General features: G+C 35.4%; 1 protein-coding gene across 1 annotated transcript in view; it reads left to right on the plus strand.

The window, feature by feature from the left end:
* The window catches only part of EYS (eyes shut homolog), a 1,792,869-nt gene that overhangs the window by 947,469 nt on the left and 824,290 nt on the right, over nucleotides 1-21,110 (plus strand). Inside the window, 3 exon segments of the mRNA XM_037844664.1 lie at nucleotides 9,516-9,706; nucleotides 10,851-12,218; nucleotides 12,220-12,617. Coding sequence (XP_037700592.1) covers nucleotides 9,516-9,706; nucleotides 10,851-12,218; nucleotides 12,220-12,617 — 1,957 coding nt within the window.

A 21,110-nucleotide genomic window follows, 5' to 3' on the forward strand; every position in this document is an offset into this window, starting at 1 on the left:
TACCAACTATGTGCCAGACATTATACTAGCTCTGGTCATTCAATGGAGAGTGGGAAAGACATACTCTTCTGCCTACTGGCACTATCAGATATATAAGTCAAGTTGGCAGACAAATAAATATTCATTTGAAATTTGTAATGACTGCTAGGAATCCCATATATTGATTCATATAGGAAATTCTAAAACAACTAGAAATGAAAATATCTCTCCAATTCAATTGTAGAATACAAAAGTATCTCACTACTATACAGTTTATATGAAAATATTCTTAACATTAGATCTCTGAATATTAGTATAGATTCTTTTTTGTTTTATTATCATGGGTGAATGAATATCAATCTTGAGAAGATTATTCCCAGCCTCAAGTTGACAACTGCTTTGCCTTTCATCTTCCAAACAAGTTGGACAACTGCAACAGAAATCTGCCAAATATCCTTTATAGGACAGCAGCAACTGAATCAGTTACTGTTTGAACATGCAGCACAAACCATTTCTAGCTTTCATAATTGATAGAATTGGTTACAGAGTTGAAGGTAGATCTTAGATCCAACCAGGAGATAGTGAAGTAGCCAGAGATTAGCAACAGTAAGAAGCCAATTTAGGCTGGTTGGGAAGAGGTCAATGGTATGAGTCACCTGAAAAAATGTAGGAATCACAGTAGAGGAACCTGGATACTGCCTGAGACATTGCCCATGCAAAGAGATAAGGGTAAAGGTACATTGGCTTATTTATCCCCACCCTCCACTGTGTTACTAATGCCTCTCATTGGCAGAAGCTAGATAAAAAGGAAGTACGGGAATGCAATCACCAGGGGTCTGGTCACCCCCAACAAGATGCAAAAAAAAAGAAAAAAAAAAAAAACAGCAGGGGAAGACTGAGGAATGAATCCAAGAGTAGGGTAAACAGCCCAGGTCAGTCTGAAAAAAAAATTACAGACTCTGCCACCTTTTGGGGTAGGAGTCATCATGCAATGCCTTACTTGAGTTGGGTTGTCTATGGCCCTGTGTAGTATGAGTTAGGTTGACTATGGGCCTGTGTAGTACTCAGTCTCTCGGAATTCACTGCATTGAGGTTGGTGAGGCAATGTATTAGTTTTCTATTACTGCATAAAAATTACAATGACTTTATCATCTTAAAACAACATCAGTTTTCTGCATGAGAAGTCTGGTATGGAATGGATGGGTTCTCTGCTCAGGTTATCACAAGGCTGAAACCAGTGTGTCAGCTGGGCTAAGTACTAATCTGAAGACTCTCAGAAAAAATCCAACTCCAAATTTATTCTTGTTGGGAGAATTCAGTTCTTTCAAGTTGTATGCCTGAACTCCACGTTGAGTTACTCGCTGTTAGCTGGGGCTATCCAGAGGCTGGAGGCCATCTGCATTCTTTGCCATGTGATGCACTGCTTCTTTAGACCAGCAAAGGGTCTCAAAACTCCTTGTGCTTCAGGTCTCTGGCATTCTTCTCTGTGATCAGTCAGAGAAAACTCTCTGATTTTAAAAGGCTCCTGCAACTATGTAAGACCCAAGCAGATAATCTCCCTTTCTTAAGATCAACTCTGACATATAGCATAACCTAATCACAAAAGTAAAATCTACCATATTTCTGCTCTTTCAGATTTTGCAGAATGTGTACACCAAGGGAGCAGGAAGTCTTGAAAGCCATCTTAGAATTCTGCCTACCGCAAACAGGAAGGGGATCAAATTTCAATATTTATCCACCCACCCAACCCCACCCACCCCCTTCTAACCAACAGGTAGTTGGTGTTGTGACTGGACACAGATTTGTAACCTGAGACTTTTAGATAATCAGAAATGATGTAAAATTGGTTTAAAAGCAGAAATTCTTTAAAGAGAACTTCAGTTTAGTGAAAGCATACTGATGAAACATGATTATTCTAAATAGAATAAATTGAAAATTTAGCTGTCTAAGAAACTGGGAAGAGATTATTGATGCTTAGAAATGTAATTGATGGGGTAACAAAGCAATATATAGAAACTTATCTGCTTAGTTACTATTATCTTTGTTCCCCTGACTGGTGTTTCCTTTGTGATTCTACAAACAGCATCATGCCAGGAACTTAGCATAGCAATAATCTAAACTGTTTCTTCTAATTATCAAAAAGATATTTTGTAACAAGATGATAAATATCACTCAGGGCAAATTTTCAAAGAATTTCAAGCCACAAGGTAGCAAATCCATTATTATATAATGTTTGGCAGAAGTAATATATACAAAAACATGAGCAGTTTCACAGGGTCTCACCCTTAGAAATCCTCCACCACATGGTTTAATACTCTGCTGTCACTAACTTGAATAATTTTCTAACAAGAGCCTGTTTTATCCAGGAGTCCTCAAAGAAACAGAACCAGCAGACTATATACATATAGTACATACATATATACATTTTAAAATAAATTTATTTTAAGTAAGTGGCTAATGGGACCATGGGGGCTGGCAAGCACAAACTATGAAGGAAATGGTGATTTTGAAGTCCTTAGCTGCCATAACCCAGAGGAAGTTGGCTGGCTAGAAATCATGGCTAAAACCAATGCTAAAGCTGAGGCAGCAATTCTGCCTTTACATTGTACCAAGGCAATTCTAGCATTTCAACTTCATTTATTTCAGGCCACCTTTTGATACTTGTTTCAGCCAATCAACCAAATATACTGTTAGCCATTTCTAACCCCTCCAGCTACAACACTGAATCCAGAATCTCTGCTTAGTGGTCCCATCTCAATAAATACAGCCTGATTCAATTTTATATATCCATTCCTACACATACTCATCTGATTTCTTTCTGGAAAATAAAAAAAACATCAACAACAAAAAAAACACCACACAGTTCTTCTGGAGTGTAGTCCACTTCTTCATGGGTCACACTTTGTACCTCACTTTCTGGGGCCTTCTGGAACATCAGTCTAGTTATAAGTCTGGAAACAAAGAAGGGTGATGGGTGTGGGTCCTGAGAGGAGTTAGCAGTGTCCTGCAAAACAATTGCCTCAGGGAATTACATTACAGGTTTGTTTGGCAAAGCAGGATTAGTCTCCTCAGCCAGAGGAGAAAGGGCTGCTTCCTTTTGGGAGGCTGTTATGGGTATATCTAGCAAAGAAGGCTCAGCAGAATTAAGATATTCAATTTCTCTGCATTCATCATGATCTGCCCATATGTCCCCATTCCAATTTTCAGGATCCCATTCCTTTCTATCAATGCCCTTGTATTAATAGCATGCCTCTTGCCAGGTGGAATTCAGTTTCCATTGTAATTCAGCTACTCACATGATGAGACTCTACATTTGGTTTTCAGAAATCTCAGCTCTGAGTCTATAAGAGATCAGAGTTTCTTTCAGGCCCCACATAGAAACTTTTATACAATTTATGTAGCTCTTGAGCTGGGAATATGAATCCTGAGTTCATCTGTCTTTTTCACTTTTTTATCTGGTGTATTTAGGAACAACCAGCCAATCTCATGGTACTTGTTAGCTTGGCAAAAATTTTCTAGGGCATCAAATGCATATTCACTCTGAACTTTGACTCTTACAGGTATTTGATCAGGAATATCCAATGGCAATATTTTGCACATCTCTATTGCCACATCATGCCATGGATTATCAGTGCCTTCTTTTTTTTTTTTTTTAATTTTATTTTGAAATAAATTCAAAGTTATAGGAACAGTTGCAAAAACAATACTAACCCCATACAAAGAATTCCATCATACCCTGACCCCTCTCCCCCAATAGCTCAATCCACCAAACTTAACATGCTGTCACATCGCTATTTCTTTCCCTCCCTCCCTCCCTCCCTATCTATCATCCATCATCTATTGCTCTGTCTTCTGAACATATGAGAGCAAGCTGCACACATCCTTGAACATACTCTATAATTCATGTATACACTTCCCGTGAACAAGAACATTCTTTTATGCAATCCCATTAAGCGCAGCTAAGAAGGACAACAGGTTCAACAATGATACAAAGCTTACAATCTATATTTCCTTTACCTTATGTCTCAACTGTGTCCCTTTGAGCCACCTGTCCTCTATCCTCTAATTCCATCCAAGTTCATCCCTGGCATTCAATCATCTATTTAGACTGTGTTTTTTTTTTTTTTTTTAGTTGTGGGAACATATATACAGCCTGAATCTTCCCATTCCACCCCCTCCCTAGCCTTCCAGTAGTGGGATTAATCACCTTTAGAATGTTGTAATGCTCTTTCCCACCATCCATTACTAGAAATTTCCCTTCACCTCAAACAGCAACTCCACCCTCATTTCTTAACTCCCCATTGCCCCTTCCCCCATTTCTCTTAACCGGAACTCTACAATTCATCTCTATGGTTACATTCTCTGATAGTTTCTTTGTGTTTGCTGTGGGGGTTAAAGTTAACCTCTTAAATCCATATCAATCTTGTTTTTCTTTGATACCACCTCCACTTCAAAAGGACACATAAACTATGTTCCTATACTTCTCCATTCCCCTACCTTTATATAGTTGTGTAAAATTACATATTTTACATTGAGTTCAAAACCATTGATTTGTCATTAGAGTTTGTGTAATTTATATCATGTAGGAAGTAAATAGTGGAGTTATAGTTCAAAAATTATTGGCTTCTATTTGTATTCCACTGTGGCCAGAGGATGTGCCCTGAGTATATTCAATTTTTTTTTTTTTTCTTGAGGCTTGTTTTATGTCCCAGCTTATGGTCCCTTCTGGAGAAAGACCCGTGATCGCTAGAGAAAAATGAGTGTCCTGGTGCTTTGGGATGTAAGGTACTATATATTTCTGTTAAAATTCTCTATATCTCTTTCTTCTTTCTGTTGTTTCTCTGTTGGTAGGGTTCCCTTTAGAATCTGAAGCAGGTCAGGTCTTTTATTGGCAAAGTCTCTCAGGATTTGTTTGTCTGAAAAATTTAAGCTCTCCCTCAACTTTGAAGGAGAGTTTTGCTGGATAAAGTATTCTTGGTTGGAAATTTTTCTCTCTCAGTATTTTAAATATGTCATGCCACTGCCTCCTAGCCTCCATACTGGCCACTGAGTAGTCACAACTTAGTCTTATGTTGTTTCCTTTGTATGTGGTGAATTGCTTTTCCCTTGCTGCTTTCAGAACTTGCTCCTTCTCTTCAGTATTTGAGAGTCTGATCAGAATATGTCTTGGAGTGGGTTTATTTGGATTTATTCTATTTGGAGTTCGTTGGGCATTTATACTTTGTGTATTTATATTGTGTAGAAGGTTGGGGAAGTTTTCCCCAACAATTTCTTTGAATACTCTTCCTAGACCTTTACCTTTCTCTTCCCCTTCTGGGACACCAATGAGTCTTAAGTTTGGATGTTTTGTTTTTCTATCATTTCCCTGAAATCCATTTCGATTTTTTTTATTTTTTTCTCCATTCTTTCTTTTGTCCTTTCATTTCCTGTTCTGTGGACTTCTAGGACACTGAGATGTTGTTCAGCTTCCTCTAGTCTTGTATTGTGATTATCCAGAGTCTTTTTAATTTGGCCAACAGTTTCTTATATTCCATAAGAACTTCTGTTTTTTTATTTAGCCTTGCAATGTCTTCTTTACACTCTTTTAGGGTCTTCTTTATGTCGCTTATATCCTGGGCCATGGTCTTCTAGATGTCCTTTAAATCCTTTGCCATGCTTTCGTTCCTCGATTGTATTTCTTTAATTAATTCTGCGAGGAACTTTGTTTCTTCAGATAACTTGATTTGTGTGTTTGGAGTTGGATCCTCCATATCGTCTGGTTTTATCATATGCGTTGAGATTTTCTGTTGTTTTTGGCCTCTTGGCATTTGTTCTGCTTGACAGGGTTCATTTAATTTGTAAAAAAAAAACCTATCTAATTTTTCAGAAACACTGTTTGGTGACATACACTTTCTCTAACTAACCAGCAGATGGCATCTGTGAGTCACCTATACTTCTCAAGTCAGTTCTTCACCTTGTCCCCGCGTTATATGGGGAAACGATTCTTCTGGGGTCCAGCCGGAGAACTCAGCCTGGGTGTGTTGCTGGAGCTGCCTGCCCTGAATGCGCAGTGCTTGTCTGGGTGGTCAGGGAGGAAGGACAGCCTCAATATTCAAATCCCCCCAGTTCCCAGTGATTCAAGGCCGCTGCAAGAGACCAAGCCTTCATTTCATTTCAGCCCCAGCCCCTGCCCCTCTCTCTCGATTTCCCACAAACCACTGGACTTGGCATAGTGTCTCCGGGATCTCCGAGCAGATCCCCCTGCCCAGCCGCGCTCCTCCAGTACCACTGCTGAGAGAATGCCGCACTACGTCATCAGCACGTGCCGTCCCTCAAAGGAAGCCCCGGGTTGCCGGCCGAGGTGGCTTGCTTTCAGCCTTATGCAAAAATGGCCAAACGGGGCGTCTCCACACCCTCCTCCTTGCACAGTTCCTCCTTCCCAGCTCTGAGACAACTGGCGGGGCTCTGGTCTGTGGGCACGGCCCCAGGCAGGAGTTTATCCAGCCCTCCCGGGAGCGAGCTGCTAGCCGCGGGGATTCTTTCGGCTTCTGGCTCTCCGCTCCATTCCCCCGGCCCCAGGGATATCTGCAGCGGGCTATCTTCCAGGCCAGTCACCGAGAGACCAGCCCAGCCCCCTCTTGCTGTGTTTTACTGTGTGTTTCCCATGATCGCACCTGTAGCCGCTTGCACCTGCAGCCGCTCCTGGGTTTTCCCCTTTTTTCTTTTTTCTTTTTTTTTCCCAGATGCCTAACCCTGGCTTCCTGGGATCGCCGCGCAGCTGCAGGACTTCCAGCAGGCTTACTCACTTGTTTCAGAATGCAGACTCTCAGTTTCACCAAGTATACAGCCCCTGAGAACTAGCAGATCTCATCCAGCTGGCACATCGCTGTAACCGGTATTCTGGGTCACTCTCTGGTCCTTATCTAGTGTTTTCCACGGAGGTGTTCCTTAGCCCTGTCTCACCTAGCCGCCATCTTGGTTTCTATCAGTGCCTTCTTATCATTGGAAATAGAGTCATCAGTGCCTTTAAATCTAGTCACATCAAAGAACCAACTCCCCAAACCCCAGAACCAATTGAGAAAACCCATCCTTAAAATTTGTTTCTCAAGAACCACACCAATTCTGGTTCCAAAAACTGCTTTCATTTCCAAGATCTGCTATAACAAAGTAGCACTGACCAGTTGGCTTCAAGAACAGGAATTTATTTTGTCACAATTTTGAAGTCTAGAAGTCCAAATTCAGAGTATCAGTAGGGTCATGCTTTCTCTGAAGTCTGCAGGATTCTGGTGGTGGCTTGCAGGCAATCCATAACTCTGTCTCTGCCTCTATCACATGACCATCTTTCTCCCCATCTGTCTCCTCCAACCAGGTGAAAATTTCTTCTTATAAGGACTCCAGGCATATTGGATTAAGCTCCACCCTGATTAAGCTGGCCTCATCTGATGAACTAATAGCATCATCAAAGATCCTATTTACAATTGGGTTCACCTGCATGGACTGGGGGTTAGGACTTGAGCATGTCTTTGTAAGGGACATGATTCAATCTATAACAGAGCACCACATTTTCATTTTAGACTCATCCCACAAATTATATAGACAGTTCTGTATATAAGTAATGAAATATATTGAAAATGCTTAATCTGAGAACTGGAAAAATGCAAGCTGTCAATTATTTTAATTATTGGATTATATAATTTATTAGATTATATAATGTGAGTATAATAAACTTTATAGAGAAATATGACCCCTGATTTCTGGGAAAAAAATAGATTAAATCACAGAATTAGACAGATATAAAATTGATTTTGACCACTTGGGTTTTTCTAACACGTTATGTATTTATTATTTTATGTAGAAATTAAGGATGATCACAGCAATTTTCAATTCTATTGTTACCACTAGAATGAAAAATATTAATCCACTGGGTTTTAAACTCATTGAGAAAATAGACACTATGTTCTTCACAGATCTTTCACATAGTTGGGGATCATTAAATTTAATTGATAGGGATGTTTTTTAAACAGATTTTTTTTTCATTTTGTTACCTAAAATAATCAAGTACAGAGCACTGCTCACAGTGAATCTTGAAGATGTAATGGGCAAAAATATGTCATGATGGTTTTGAGTGTGGACTCTGGAATCTCACTTCCTAGGTATGAATCTTGATTCTCCCAGGATCTAGCTCTATAACCAGAGAATTAGAGAGAAGGGCTATTGAGTAACATTGATTTCCTTTAAACTACACTTTCTTCCTTAGTTGAAATGATTTAAAGATACTTCTGCCTTAGGAGAGACTCATATTTCCAACTTCTTATTCTACAACCATATCTGAGGAGGTAATAAACATCTCAAATTTAACATATTTAAACAAAAATCATGGTCTACCCCTAAATCTACTGTTCTTCATCAGTATTCCTCAAATTTATAGTGCCACCATTCCTTACTCCATTGATAGGAAAAAAGAAAACCTAGGGGCTGTTCATTCAACTTTTTTTCCTTACCCCATATATCTAGTCCATCAGCTTATATTATAGGCTCTGCTTTCCAAATATATGTTGCATGCAACATTTACTCAATATCTCTGCCATTTCCAAACCAGTCCAGTCTATTCTTATCTTGTGCTTAGACCATTGCAATAGCCTATATAAAAACATTCAGGTGTGAGCTGATAGTGAATACAGAACTTATAACTGTGAAACAAAATAATACATCTGAAGCAAGACATATTGTTTGTGGAAATTAGGCAAAATCTGGACAATATTACTACAGTGGAGCAGAGAAACTTGAGTATGTGTTCAGTGTTAGGAAATAGGCATGTGTTAAAATTTTTGAGATCATATCTAAATTGTATTACCTTGAAGTTCAAGAAGCTTCATATATTATAATTATCTTTTTACCTCTACATGTAAAAGAGAATCCTTCTGGCGGCTTTACACTTATCTATTTATTTATACATCATAATTCTCTTTCCATGAGGTAAAAACCGCTTTTTAATTTGGAGATTATTTTATGAGAATATGGCAGAAATGGGCTATTTATATCAACTTAAACATATAAGGAACATGATTGCTGTAAGAAAATACAAGTTAAACTAATTAGAACATCACAAGAAAATTATTTCAAATTTTATGTTTTAGATACTGCAGCTTATATTAGCTTCCAACTAAAAATGACATTTAGAGCAGAAAAGTTTATAATTCATAACATAGCTTTTGGATCCATAATGACTGCCATACGGTACAAATTTTTCATTGGAAAAAATAACCTGAAAACAAATGCAAAGTGTTATTTTGACTTAAAATTAAAGGAATTCAGAATAAATTTAGGCACTCAATTGAGTTTATCCAAAATTTAAAGGATTGAATTAAATTTTAACTTCTTTTAACTTATTTGAGAAATTTACTATAAAGAGATTTCATTTTCTAATAAAATAAGGTGATGATTTGAGCTTTCTAATGTGACTATGAAAATGCTTATGGACCTCAAAATAAGCTTAAAAATTTCTCTCTCAGGGACAAAGAATCTGTGTACTTCATTACAGTGATTGCCTCATGCAGACTTGCTCCATTGGGCTTCTTTGTGGTGATGAAACAAGCTCAGCTACCTGTTTACCTCCCATCTCTCAAAGAAATGACGTCTCTACAGAAACACATACAGCGCCCACTTCTGAGATTTCAGTCAGTATTCCGTCTGCATGGGCCACAAGATTAAGGACTAAAATGAATACATATACAGTTGATCAAGGTGAGTAAATGAGAGGAAGATATGGTGAAGTCTGAGTTTGGAAAAGTTGTGAATTGAGAACATTGTTTTTTATGGGTTATTTCAATCTATTTTTTCTAAGATACATGATTTTTCAGGGGTAAGATCGTCTTAGAATTCTTGTTGATTATATGTCCTGTTATAAGTTTTGTTTTAACAAGATTGATGCCTTTTGCTATTCTAGATCAAAAGGAAATATGCTCATTAACTGCCTTTATTATGACATGTAAATTTTGGTAGATAACTGGACCCCATTCCCAGCTTATTTTGTTTTAACTATCCATAAAACTTATTTGAAAGGTCTGGTATTACTTGCTTCATTATATCTTAATTTAATGATCTCTGAATCTTTATATATATACAATTATATATCTATCAATTCATTTGAAAAACATTGCTAAGATATAAAGTGTTTGTGTTCCTATTCTGAAGTATTTTGACATCTTAGATATGTCACCTTATTTTAGTTATAGAATTGAATGATGTATTGGAAATAGTATATTGTATATTAAATTCCAAATTCACTCTTTATAATAAATAGTCAATGTCATTCAGAAAATCAAAGTGAGAGTTATAACCCTTATCACAGTAGTATTTATTTAAGAAAACAATACTTTTAAAGGCTACTGGATATACTAAGCAAAAAGGTAAACAGCTCTATATTTTTTATATAATTTTGTTCTTTTAAAGAAATAAGTTGAAATATGTTTTTATCTGACAAAAAGAAGAACATTTGGTCTGTTTGGAAAATAAAATTATATTGCTAATGGCTCTAACCAGATAGGCCAAATATTCATTGATTCCATCAATGGCAAAGAGTTGTAATTTATTTATTTTTTTTTTTACTAATTCAAAGGAGTCATTTGGTTTGAATATGTCTATTTTGTACACTGCTGTTTGTTCTGACTTTGGCCCCCCCACAAAGTGTGAAAAAAAGGAGTCTTTGCATTTATGCAGTTTGTGAAGTCACCACACTTTTATTAGAAATATGATTTACAGAGCCATATTTGTCTGCATATAATGGGTGTGAGATGGCAGTGCAATTTGCTGAAGATTCAGCCCCAGGCTAATGCTGTTCATTTTTAATTCATTTTTCTAATTCCTTTTTGCCTTTTCCTCTCTTAATGTCTAAAAATGACAAACATTTTCAAGCATGATGTTCTCCTAACCACTGGTTTGGCAGCACCAAGCTATTTAATCGCAGAACTGATTTCCACTAGAGAGCATTCAGCAAAACAGAGTCTTCCTTCTTCCACAGATGTTTCCTCTTCTCAATTTCTGAATGTTGGTGTTCATGCCCTAGCACAAATTGTCTGGGGCAAAACATCTGTATCATATATGCCTCTGCAAACTTCCACAGGCACACCAGTGTTCTATTTCCTTGATAGGGCAGACATGACCCCATTTACCAGCTCTTCTTTAATGACAGACTTTATTTTTCCTACACAATCTTTATTCTTTGAGACTTACCAGATGGTTGCTTTATCTGCCTTCACAATGAGTTCGGTAATGAGTGGAATGTTCACAATGAGTGACATTTCAGGGGCTGATACTGAGTTAAGCAGGCATTCATTACCTTCCTGTGGATTCTTGCTCACAACTGCTTCCACAAGTGTACCTCCAATTGTCTCTAAGGGGGATCAAGAGGATATTGAAGAATATTCAGCTGTTTCCTTAATTTAAAGAAGAGAGCACTGGAGAATGTTGAATTCCTCAATACCTCCCATTTTTCCTTCTAAGAAGATAATTATATCCAAACAGGTAGCCATCTTAAATTCATCAACTCTGCACCAATTCAGTACACAAGACTCCATTCCCAGTGAATATCAAGTTATTACTGAAGCATCTAGCAACCAGAGACTCACAAACATCAAATTATAGGCTGCTGATTCTTTAAATGAATTAAGCCAAACATGTGCAACATGTTCTATGGCTGAAATAAAATCCTCTCATGAATTCTCAGATCAAGTTTTGCATAGCAAACAGTCCCACTTTTATGAGACATTCTGGATGAACTCAGCAATATTAGACAGCTGGTATGCACTAATGGGAACTCAAAGTATCACTTCTGGGCATTCATTTTCTTCTGCTACTGAAATAATGCCATCAGTGGCATTCACAGAACTGCCATCTTTATTTCCTTCTAAAAAGAGTGCAGAAAGAACAATTTTATTCTCATCCTTGGAAGAATCCATTACTCTATCAAGCAATTTGGATGTTGATTTATGTTTGGATAAGACCTGCTTATCCATTGTCCCTTCACAAACTGTCTCTTCAGACTTGATGGATTCCGATTTTTCAAAACTGACTACTGATGATTTTCCAGTATCAGAACATATTTTTAAACTATTGAAAATAAGACAATCTGGTATAACTGTGGGCCTTGCTGAGATATTGAATCAGGACACTTTTTTGGACAGTCAAGAGAATAAAGGATCTCATAAGCCAATCAGATTTCACACAACTTATAGTTCTCTAGATTTTGAATCAAACTTACAGTCATCCATATTCAGAAACCATACAGACATATTCAGAAATAATACAGACAAGTGACCTCAAAAGCACCCTACCATCATATATAGACTTTATATCGTATTTTTCAGAACTAACTTCTAATGCTGGATTTTATACAATTTCACCAACTCAATCATTTCCAGTGCAGACAAGCTCCACCATGTCTGTACTTATGGCAGATTTACCATATTCTACAGATTATCTGACCTTAATATCTGATTTAAAAGAAGAAGTCAAGGCTTTTTCCGAAGGGTCCAAATGGGGACTTCACACTACTGTGCAAGATTGGGAACCTCCTGCAAGCCAAAGTCTTTCCATCACTAGATCCCTTACTTTGTCATCATTGGACTCCATTCCAGCACTTCACCAGCTGATGATTTCTGGTGAGTTTCTTGGTTTCTGTTCAGTAAACTTTTAGTAATGAATTTCTTTTCTACAGAAAAGAAAAAGCTTGTCCTGGTCACCAGGTGCTCTAAACCCCTTCACTGAAATCAGGGCAGCAGTCAGTTCAACAGAGATGGCACCTGCTGTTGTACCTGACACAGATGGTTATTCTTTATGCACTGCTACAAAGGCTACCAGATCAATACAGAAGTATGTGGGAGGCAGCTATACTGCTGGCAAGCAATCAGAAACTAAAGTAGTTCAATTCATTACAATGGATCTTTCAAAGTTTGGGAATAACTTTTATTATTCTCATTTCTTGAAATAGCTTCTTTGTCAGGTTGAACACAATATAACATAATCTTCCTAATATTTTCTTCAGTACAGGTGTTCTTTTAATGAAAAATAATTAAGAAATCAAGGGAAATTTATAGGGTTTTTTCCATCCTACACAGTGTGGTGCATCATTTTCTTAAATATAAAACTTTGTTGCTTTCATCATTTATAATTCAGAATATAAATTAAATAATTAAATTTGTGATTTATTTAATAAAAAGATGATAAAATTGAAAAGTGATAATATATCCCATGTGTTATATAAAAGTTCCATCTTGTGGAATTTTGGGTGTATTTTTCTGGCAGTAGAGAGAATTTTTCCTTCAATGAGAGATTTATAGATTTTGTGTGTATGCATGTGGTTACGTTTGTGTGTATATGCTTCAGAAGAAACACTTATTTGATAGTTTTTAATGTGTAATTGACAGCTGATAGAGTAATATGAAAGACCAAATAGTTATTTTTGTAGGCCCAACATAATCTTGTTTTCTTTACAAATCTTCTAATATAATCATAATAAATTTAATTACAAATGTAAATATAGTATTTCTGTGTGCTTCTACAGGATTATAGGGTGTGGTTTCCCTGTTAGGACTCACCAACAATAGATAATACATCGATTCTCACAAATGGAGTGGAATTACATCTTCTCTCAAACTATTTGCTTCATGGTAATTCCTTAGAACTAATCATCACCCAAATTCTCCATCTCTAGGAAATCAAACTCTAAGCTTTCCCTTTATGAACATAATCTTCAAACATTCCATTTTTCTCACCCCCCTCATATCAACTGTAAACACTCTTTGTATGCATTTTGATATCTTCCAATAATTCTATCCTCCTTCCAGTATCACTTATTTCCTTAATCATTTTAGACACAATAATCAGTCACACACAATGCATGTGCTGGCATTCTCCAATATGTTCACCCACTTTGTCAATTGGGCTTACACTGCGGAACATATAACAAACTCCAATTGAGAATTTAGCAAAAGTTTAATAAAGGAAATAACAAAAAGGGACAGTACAGTTCTGAAGGGACTAGTTACAGTAGAAAATCATTACCACCCTTAGGCCTGGAGGGACAAGGAAAAGAGCAGTTGCCAGAAAACAGGACCTAAAGAGGAAAGCTGAAGCTGTGGAACTTAGGAGTGGGACACAGACAACCCAAGGCAAATCAGCAGAGAGAAGATCAGGAAATATATATCCAACTTCCCATTGGCCAAATCCATTCAGTCACCAGAGGGTAGGATGAACAAGGGCAGAAAGAATATCTGGAGGAATAAATGACTGATCTCTAGGACTCCCACATTTCTCAGTTCCCAGTCTGCATTTTCTCAGTAGTCATAATACTTAAAGCTAAAATTCCTTAAGAATTAAATTTTTAAGTCTATCCTCAACTAGGCCCTTAATTCTACTAGGCAATTCTTAATCTATTTTGATGTTTTTCACAATGATTATTCCTATTTTTTCTAATCTTTTCTAACATGAACTGTGTAACAATGGTATTTATTTAGCAGGTAGCCTTATTTCCTACTTCTTAGCTGACAAATACTATGCAATCTAACCAGATTCTTTCCCTTAATACTGTCTGGCAATGGACGAGAGGGAAATAGGAAGGCATAGTTTTACAATTGTATCAGTACCATATACTTAAATGACTATCCTTTATCATTTGAATTACTTTCACACCTTGTCAAAAATCAATTGATGACATACATGTGAACTTATTTCTGGAATCCTTATTCTTTTCCATTGATTTATGTATCTTTCGTTTTCCAATACCAAACTGTTGCTCTTCTCTTTTTTAATTTTCAAAATTTAGATGCAGGTGTTTCTCCAGTACTAGCCTGTATCATAAATGATCTATATAAGTAGATCCCTTATCATGGGACCAACATCAGGGACAACCCCATATTATCATATCCAAAAACACAAGGACATTCATATTCCTTTCAAATTTTTATGTCTTCTAAAGTAGGGCTGGTACTTCTTCTACAGTACCTAGAACCAAATCTTGTCCAATGCTTGCTGTTGTAAATAAAGATTTATTAAAAACCAGATATGCCCATTTGTTTACATATTGTCCATGGCTGTGGTCACACTTCAATGGCAGAGTTAAGTAGATAAGAAACGGACTTTGTGGCCTGCACAGCCTAAAATATTGATTGTCTGGTGTTTTGCACAAAATGCTTTCCAACCACTGTCCTAAAGAATTATACAGCATTTTGTTTGATGCTTGATAAATATAACCTCTACCTCTATATCACCTCCGTAATATAAAAATCTACTTACCTATCTGTATATTTTCTCCTATATGTAGGCTTGAATTCTTCTTTGTTTTTCCAAACAATTCATTCTATAGGCATAGTGTAGTTATATCATTGTTATATTTAAATCTCATTATAATCAATTTTAAACATAAATGAAAAGAAAAATATTTCTAAGATAATATGGGATTGACCCTATATTTACATATTTTAAAACATATATAAGGCTACTGCAATATTTAATTTGACCAATATTTCCTAGATATCAGAATATATTCTTGACAAAAAAAGGCAATTTGAGAACTTAACACTATATTACATATCAATAATTTATAATAAAATTAAAGTTGGAAAAATTTACAACTAAACAAATGTATAAATCAGAAATAGTTTATAAACTTCAAACTGACAATTTTTATTTATACACTTTTTATTGTATTTATGAACTGAATATGGAAAGTTAGTTTAAATATGGCTACAATCTGTTTATAACATATATTCGTGAAGAAAAGGCATCATTTCTTTGACCTAACTGGGAAACTCACGAGAAAGTAACAGTTTTCAGCCACTAATAATTAGAACTCATTAGATTCCCTGAAAATATAACAAAAAAAGTACATTTTTCTTTCCACTGTGACATATATTCAATATTAATTTCTCCCAATATATTTTTTATCATATTCTCCAATATGAGTGCTACTATGGGAAAAGATCAGTTTCTCATCCTTTAAAGACTTCCCCAGTCATATTAAGGATAATATATGCTCTTTCCCATCTATTATTTGTACTATGATTATTTAAAACATCTAGAGAATATAATGGCTCAGAATTTGATGAGAGTTATTATAAATCAGTGGTTTAAAACAGGAGTTAAAACTTCAAGGTTATAACTTCTAATTGAAATATATTTTTCTAATCAACTTTCAAAACATTCTCAAGTTAATAATTGTCCCAGTCTCATAAACTTAGGAGATCTTATCAAACATAAAATGAAAGTCAACACTAAGTTAAACAACAAGCCTTCCATAAAATGTTTCTGCACTGTCCACTGTTATAGTCCCAATACCTAGCAAAGTCTGGAATGTAAAGATCCTTAAATGCAGTTGCATAGACATAGAAATTATTAATAATGATGAAGTCATTGAAACATGTAAATGGAAAGGATCTTAAAAAATAAAATGTGGTATGATCTCTTTATGTAGAGAAAATGTGTCGTAGGCCAGAACAGAATGCCTGCAGTGCTAATATCATACACAGGTTCCGTAATACTGCCAAAATTTACAATAAGCGGTGGTGAAGGGAGAAATTTATTTTGTGATTTTAGAGTTGGCCATTGAGTCCTACCATTTCCTCCTTGTGTACTACTTCTACCTTAGAAAATGTAAAAGGGAGTACGTCCATAATTGCTCTGGTGGATCCCTCACTCTGAATTGGGTTTCTGGGAAAAAATGACAACAAAAACAGGAAATCTTCTGTGAAATTAGAAAAGTGAGGTAGGTTTCTTGGAGCCACCTTTATCACCATGTTTCTTTGAATTCTTGTGTATCCTTTGAAATGTATGATTTCTTTTTCTGTAGTATAGTGATAGCTCTATTAAATTGAATCTAATTTGTTATCCTCAGCAGTCTTCCAAACTTGTACAGTCTTTTGGGTTTGGTTTAGATCATGAGGCAAATGAAGTTTAAGGTGGAAAAAAAAGGAACATTCTTCAACAGAGCAATATTATTTTCCTATAACAATGTGATTCTACTTTTCTACCAATTTTGGGGGAGGTGGGAGGATATAAGAGAGAGCAAGCAGAGCTTACTGATTCAACTATCTCACTATATCAATAACAAAAATAATACCAAAATAAAAAGTTTGCATAAATTCCATTTATTGCATTCTCAGTTGTAAAATCTTAAATAAAAAAAATAAATCCAGTAAAATATTAATAAAATGCTAGTAAATGTCAAAAAAAGTATTTTTTCTAAAAATAAAAGCACACATTAATATAATATATTTAATAATATAATTTACCAGTTATGTAAAAAGATTGACCTTCAACTTATAGTTTACTAAGATTGTTTCTTTTTTCTTTCTATTTACTTTCTAAAAGGATTTATATTATCTTCAAAGATTTTTGCATATATTGATATTTCCAAAACATGAAAAGTATAAATAGCTCACAGCAACCATTAATATAATTCTTAATGAAACAGCAGAGGTAATTCTACTAAACTCATAAACAAGTCTAAATATTTTATGTTACATGTGTGCACATGACATTTCTTACATGCCATTTAGAAATTCTAGTGGAAAAGGCTAATTCTTAATTAAGTGATATGATATAGTTAATTTAATGTGTCAACTTGGCTTGATTATGGTGGTCAAGCAAGCACTGGACTGATTGTTTCTGTGAGGGTTTTTCGTGGATTTAAATTACTAGTTGATTGCATCTATGACTGGTTGCATCTACAATCAACAGAGGAGAATGACTTCAAGCAATTAGAGAAGTCTCCTTATCCAGTCAATTGGAGGCCTTACAGGGAGAACTCATGATTTTACCAGTCAGAAAGAAGAATTTCTATCTCTATTGCAGACAGCCAGCCTCTCCTGGGGAAGTCAGTGTCACCTTCTTTGAATTTCCAACTTGCGGCCTACCCTGAGGAATTTGGACTTGCCAGTCCCCAGGGTCTCATGAGCCAATTCTTACAATGAATCTCATAATTTTTACACACACACACACACACACACACACACCTATATATATATATATGAGTTTCGCTTTTCTGGAATACCCTTAGTAACACATTAAAAAACCAACAAATTCAAGCTACTGCTATTTGAAACCATACAGAAGAAAGTTTTAAAAACTAAAATTTATTGAAGACCATAAAAGAAGACTTGAATAAATGGAGATACAATCTTAATAAAGGGCTTGGAAATGTGAGCTCTCAATACTTCATAAAATATTTGAATTACAGAAAGCAACTTCAAGCAACCTCCAATGGGATAATATTTGAAGTGGACCAAGTCATTTTGAAGTGTAAGAGAATAGCCAGGGAAATTAGGAAAGGCGACAAGCAAACTTGCATATTTATGTATTATAATGTTAATATCAACTACAATTAAAATATCATGATATTACACATGCAGAAATATAAATGGAGGTAAAATGAAATAGAATAGAAAGTCCAGATGTAGATGTTAGATGTTTGAATCAACAGAGAAAGATTGAATATGTATTAAATTGTGTTGATGCATTCTCTTAATTATTTTGAAAACTCCCTCTACACATTATACTACAATGAATTCTGAGGACTAATTAGTTAAAATACAAAATTAAACGTAAAATAATCTGAATAAAATGTTATTGTTTTTCTGATCTCTAAATGGAAATTTTGTTAAGCTTAAAGCAAAAAAGAATCATAAATAAAATGTTGATAGCTAGTTCATTATATATTAGAATAACTAAAATTAATACCACTCAAAGCTAAAAAATAGTCAAAAACATAGCTAAAAGCAAATATATGCAAAAAATGATTTGCCCCATAAGAAAGACCTGTGATTAAAATGTAAAATGCTCACTACCCAAACAGTAAAACAATTTGCAAATGAAAATTATGAATTCAGTAAAATATTTTAAAAAAACATAACCAGCAATTCAAAATACCAAATGTAAAATGAGATGCAAATGTTAACTATCAATTTGCCATTTTTTGAAATATTAATACTCTGAATTAGTCAAGATTCTGTGAAGAAGGCATTCCATTATATTGGTGGGAGTATAAATTGACATCATCTTTCTGGAGGGAAAATGCTTTCTGAAAGTTTTATATTGATTATGTATTTTTACAATCAAAATAAAATGTTATTCCTAATATTTGCTCATACTGAGAAACAAAGAACATTTAAGAAAGTATATTTATTCTTTTTATTCATATTGGAGCAAAATAAAGTTTTCACAAAGATCCTGAGAAAAGTATTTATGTAGAAAAAATAGGAAATCATATCTAATTATTAGCACCACTATAGTGACAGGAAAGCAAAAGAAAAAAAAATTTAACATGTATCTTTTATGGACCAATACCAAGACACATCTTTATATTTGAAAATGCCATACAAATTAAGGTAACTAAATTATGTAGATGTTGGAATCATTGGCAACATTTCTGTTGTATTCTTTACTTACAGGGAAATTAGATACAAAAATGGAATGAAATTTAGTCATATAATGTGATTCAATATTCAGATATTTATTGACTACTTTGTGACAGTCCACCAGACACAGATGTAATTTGTTGTTTGTTTACTTGCTTTTTTTTTTTAATTCTGACCCAGAATTACTCAGATATGAACTACACTTTAAAAACAATCCCCACCTGTCTTTCATTTCTATCTACTGGCAAATTTTGAATAATATTTTTAAATCCTAGTTTTTTTTACAAGCTTCTCATTCTTATATTTACATTTTATAAGCCAAAAAATGTGAGGAATAGGTTTTTCTGCTAGTGAAAGCTACTAAACACCAAAGGAGATGTTCAACTATCAGCTGTACACGTTGATGATTGCATCAACTAAAGTCCCCCCCACCCCCACCCTTATCCTATTTCATGACTAACCATTCCTCAATCCTATCAATGAATGCCCTCTATTTTCCAGTTTGCTAAAATTCCTATCTTGGGGACCTATTCAAATTCCTCTTACCATTAGTAAAAACACATGAAGATTTAATGTCACCTTTATCTTTGCTCCTATAGAACACTGTTTATAACTCAAGGTCACCTTGACTTTGGTTACTGCTTGTTTTATTCCTTTCCTTCAGCAGTATTTGGGTTTCTACAGGACGGAAACTATATATTGGTTATTTTGGTTTTCCTAGGAAATTGAGAGTCTTTGAATGAATGACAATGATAACACATATATGAACAGATTTTAGGGTGTGCTAAACATCTGTTACATGAAGATATTTAAAATAAAATTTGCGTTTATAAGCTATAATGCCTTATTGAAAGGTTTGCTGCAATGATGGAGATCTCAGAAAGACTGTGGAAGACTTATTTTAAAACCAGTTACAAAGACTTTCATTAACTTATTATACTTATTATAAGTTGTGGATGCTTAAGTAAGAATGCTGGTATAATCAGAGTACCATGAGCTGTGGAAGAGTGAAATTCTAGGAAGAGAGAGAGAGAGAGGTAGAGATAGATAGGGAGAGAAAGAGAGAAGGAGAGAGAGAAAGGAAAGAAAGAAATAATGAAAGAGGAAGACCTAGGAATGAAAAAATAAACATGACTGAAGTGGCTGTCCTCAAAGGAAAAATCTTGGTGACTTGGTGACACATATAGTGTCCCCAACTAATACATAGCTCTGAGTGCCTGTAGTTAGTTAGGCAGATGTCATGCTACCAAGCAATTCTAGGCAGTTGATGACATAATTTGGGAGGTGACAGTTTATTTCCATGTGATTTTCTATATGGGGCTTCATTCCAGATGTCCAGGAAGCAGGATTCATTGGGGGAGAAGTTGTTAGTTTCTGAGCAGGGTTTCAGCACTGCTGAGTTACAGGGCAAGTGTCTGTTCAACAGCAAGAGCATGAGTAAGGATGAAATGTGAAGTCCTGAGCAAAGGACATAAGGTGATACTGTCCTGTGTTCAGTGTCATAAGGCTTGGAAAAACATTACTAGGAAAGCTATGCTTTGGCCATGGAACAACACAGATTCTCAGGGCCCATCTCTGGATATTATGGAAAGGAAACAAAATTCCTGATTTCATTGATAATTTTAACAATACCAGCTCTCATTTACTCAATGCCTGTTTTTAACTGACAATAACCTGGCTTGAAGATATGAACTATGCATAACTTTGCAGATGAGAAAGGGGCAAAGTCTATCTTGGCCCAAT

The sequence above is a fragment of the Choloepus didactylus genome, chromosome 7, assembly GCF_015220235.1.
Source record: "Choloepus didactylus isolate mChoDid1 chromosome 7, mChoDid1.pri, whole genome shotgun sequence".
NCBI lineage: Eukaryota > Metazoa > Chordata > Mammalia > Pilosa > Megalonychidae > Choloepus > Choloepus didactylus.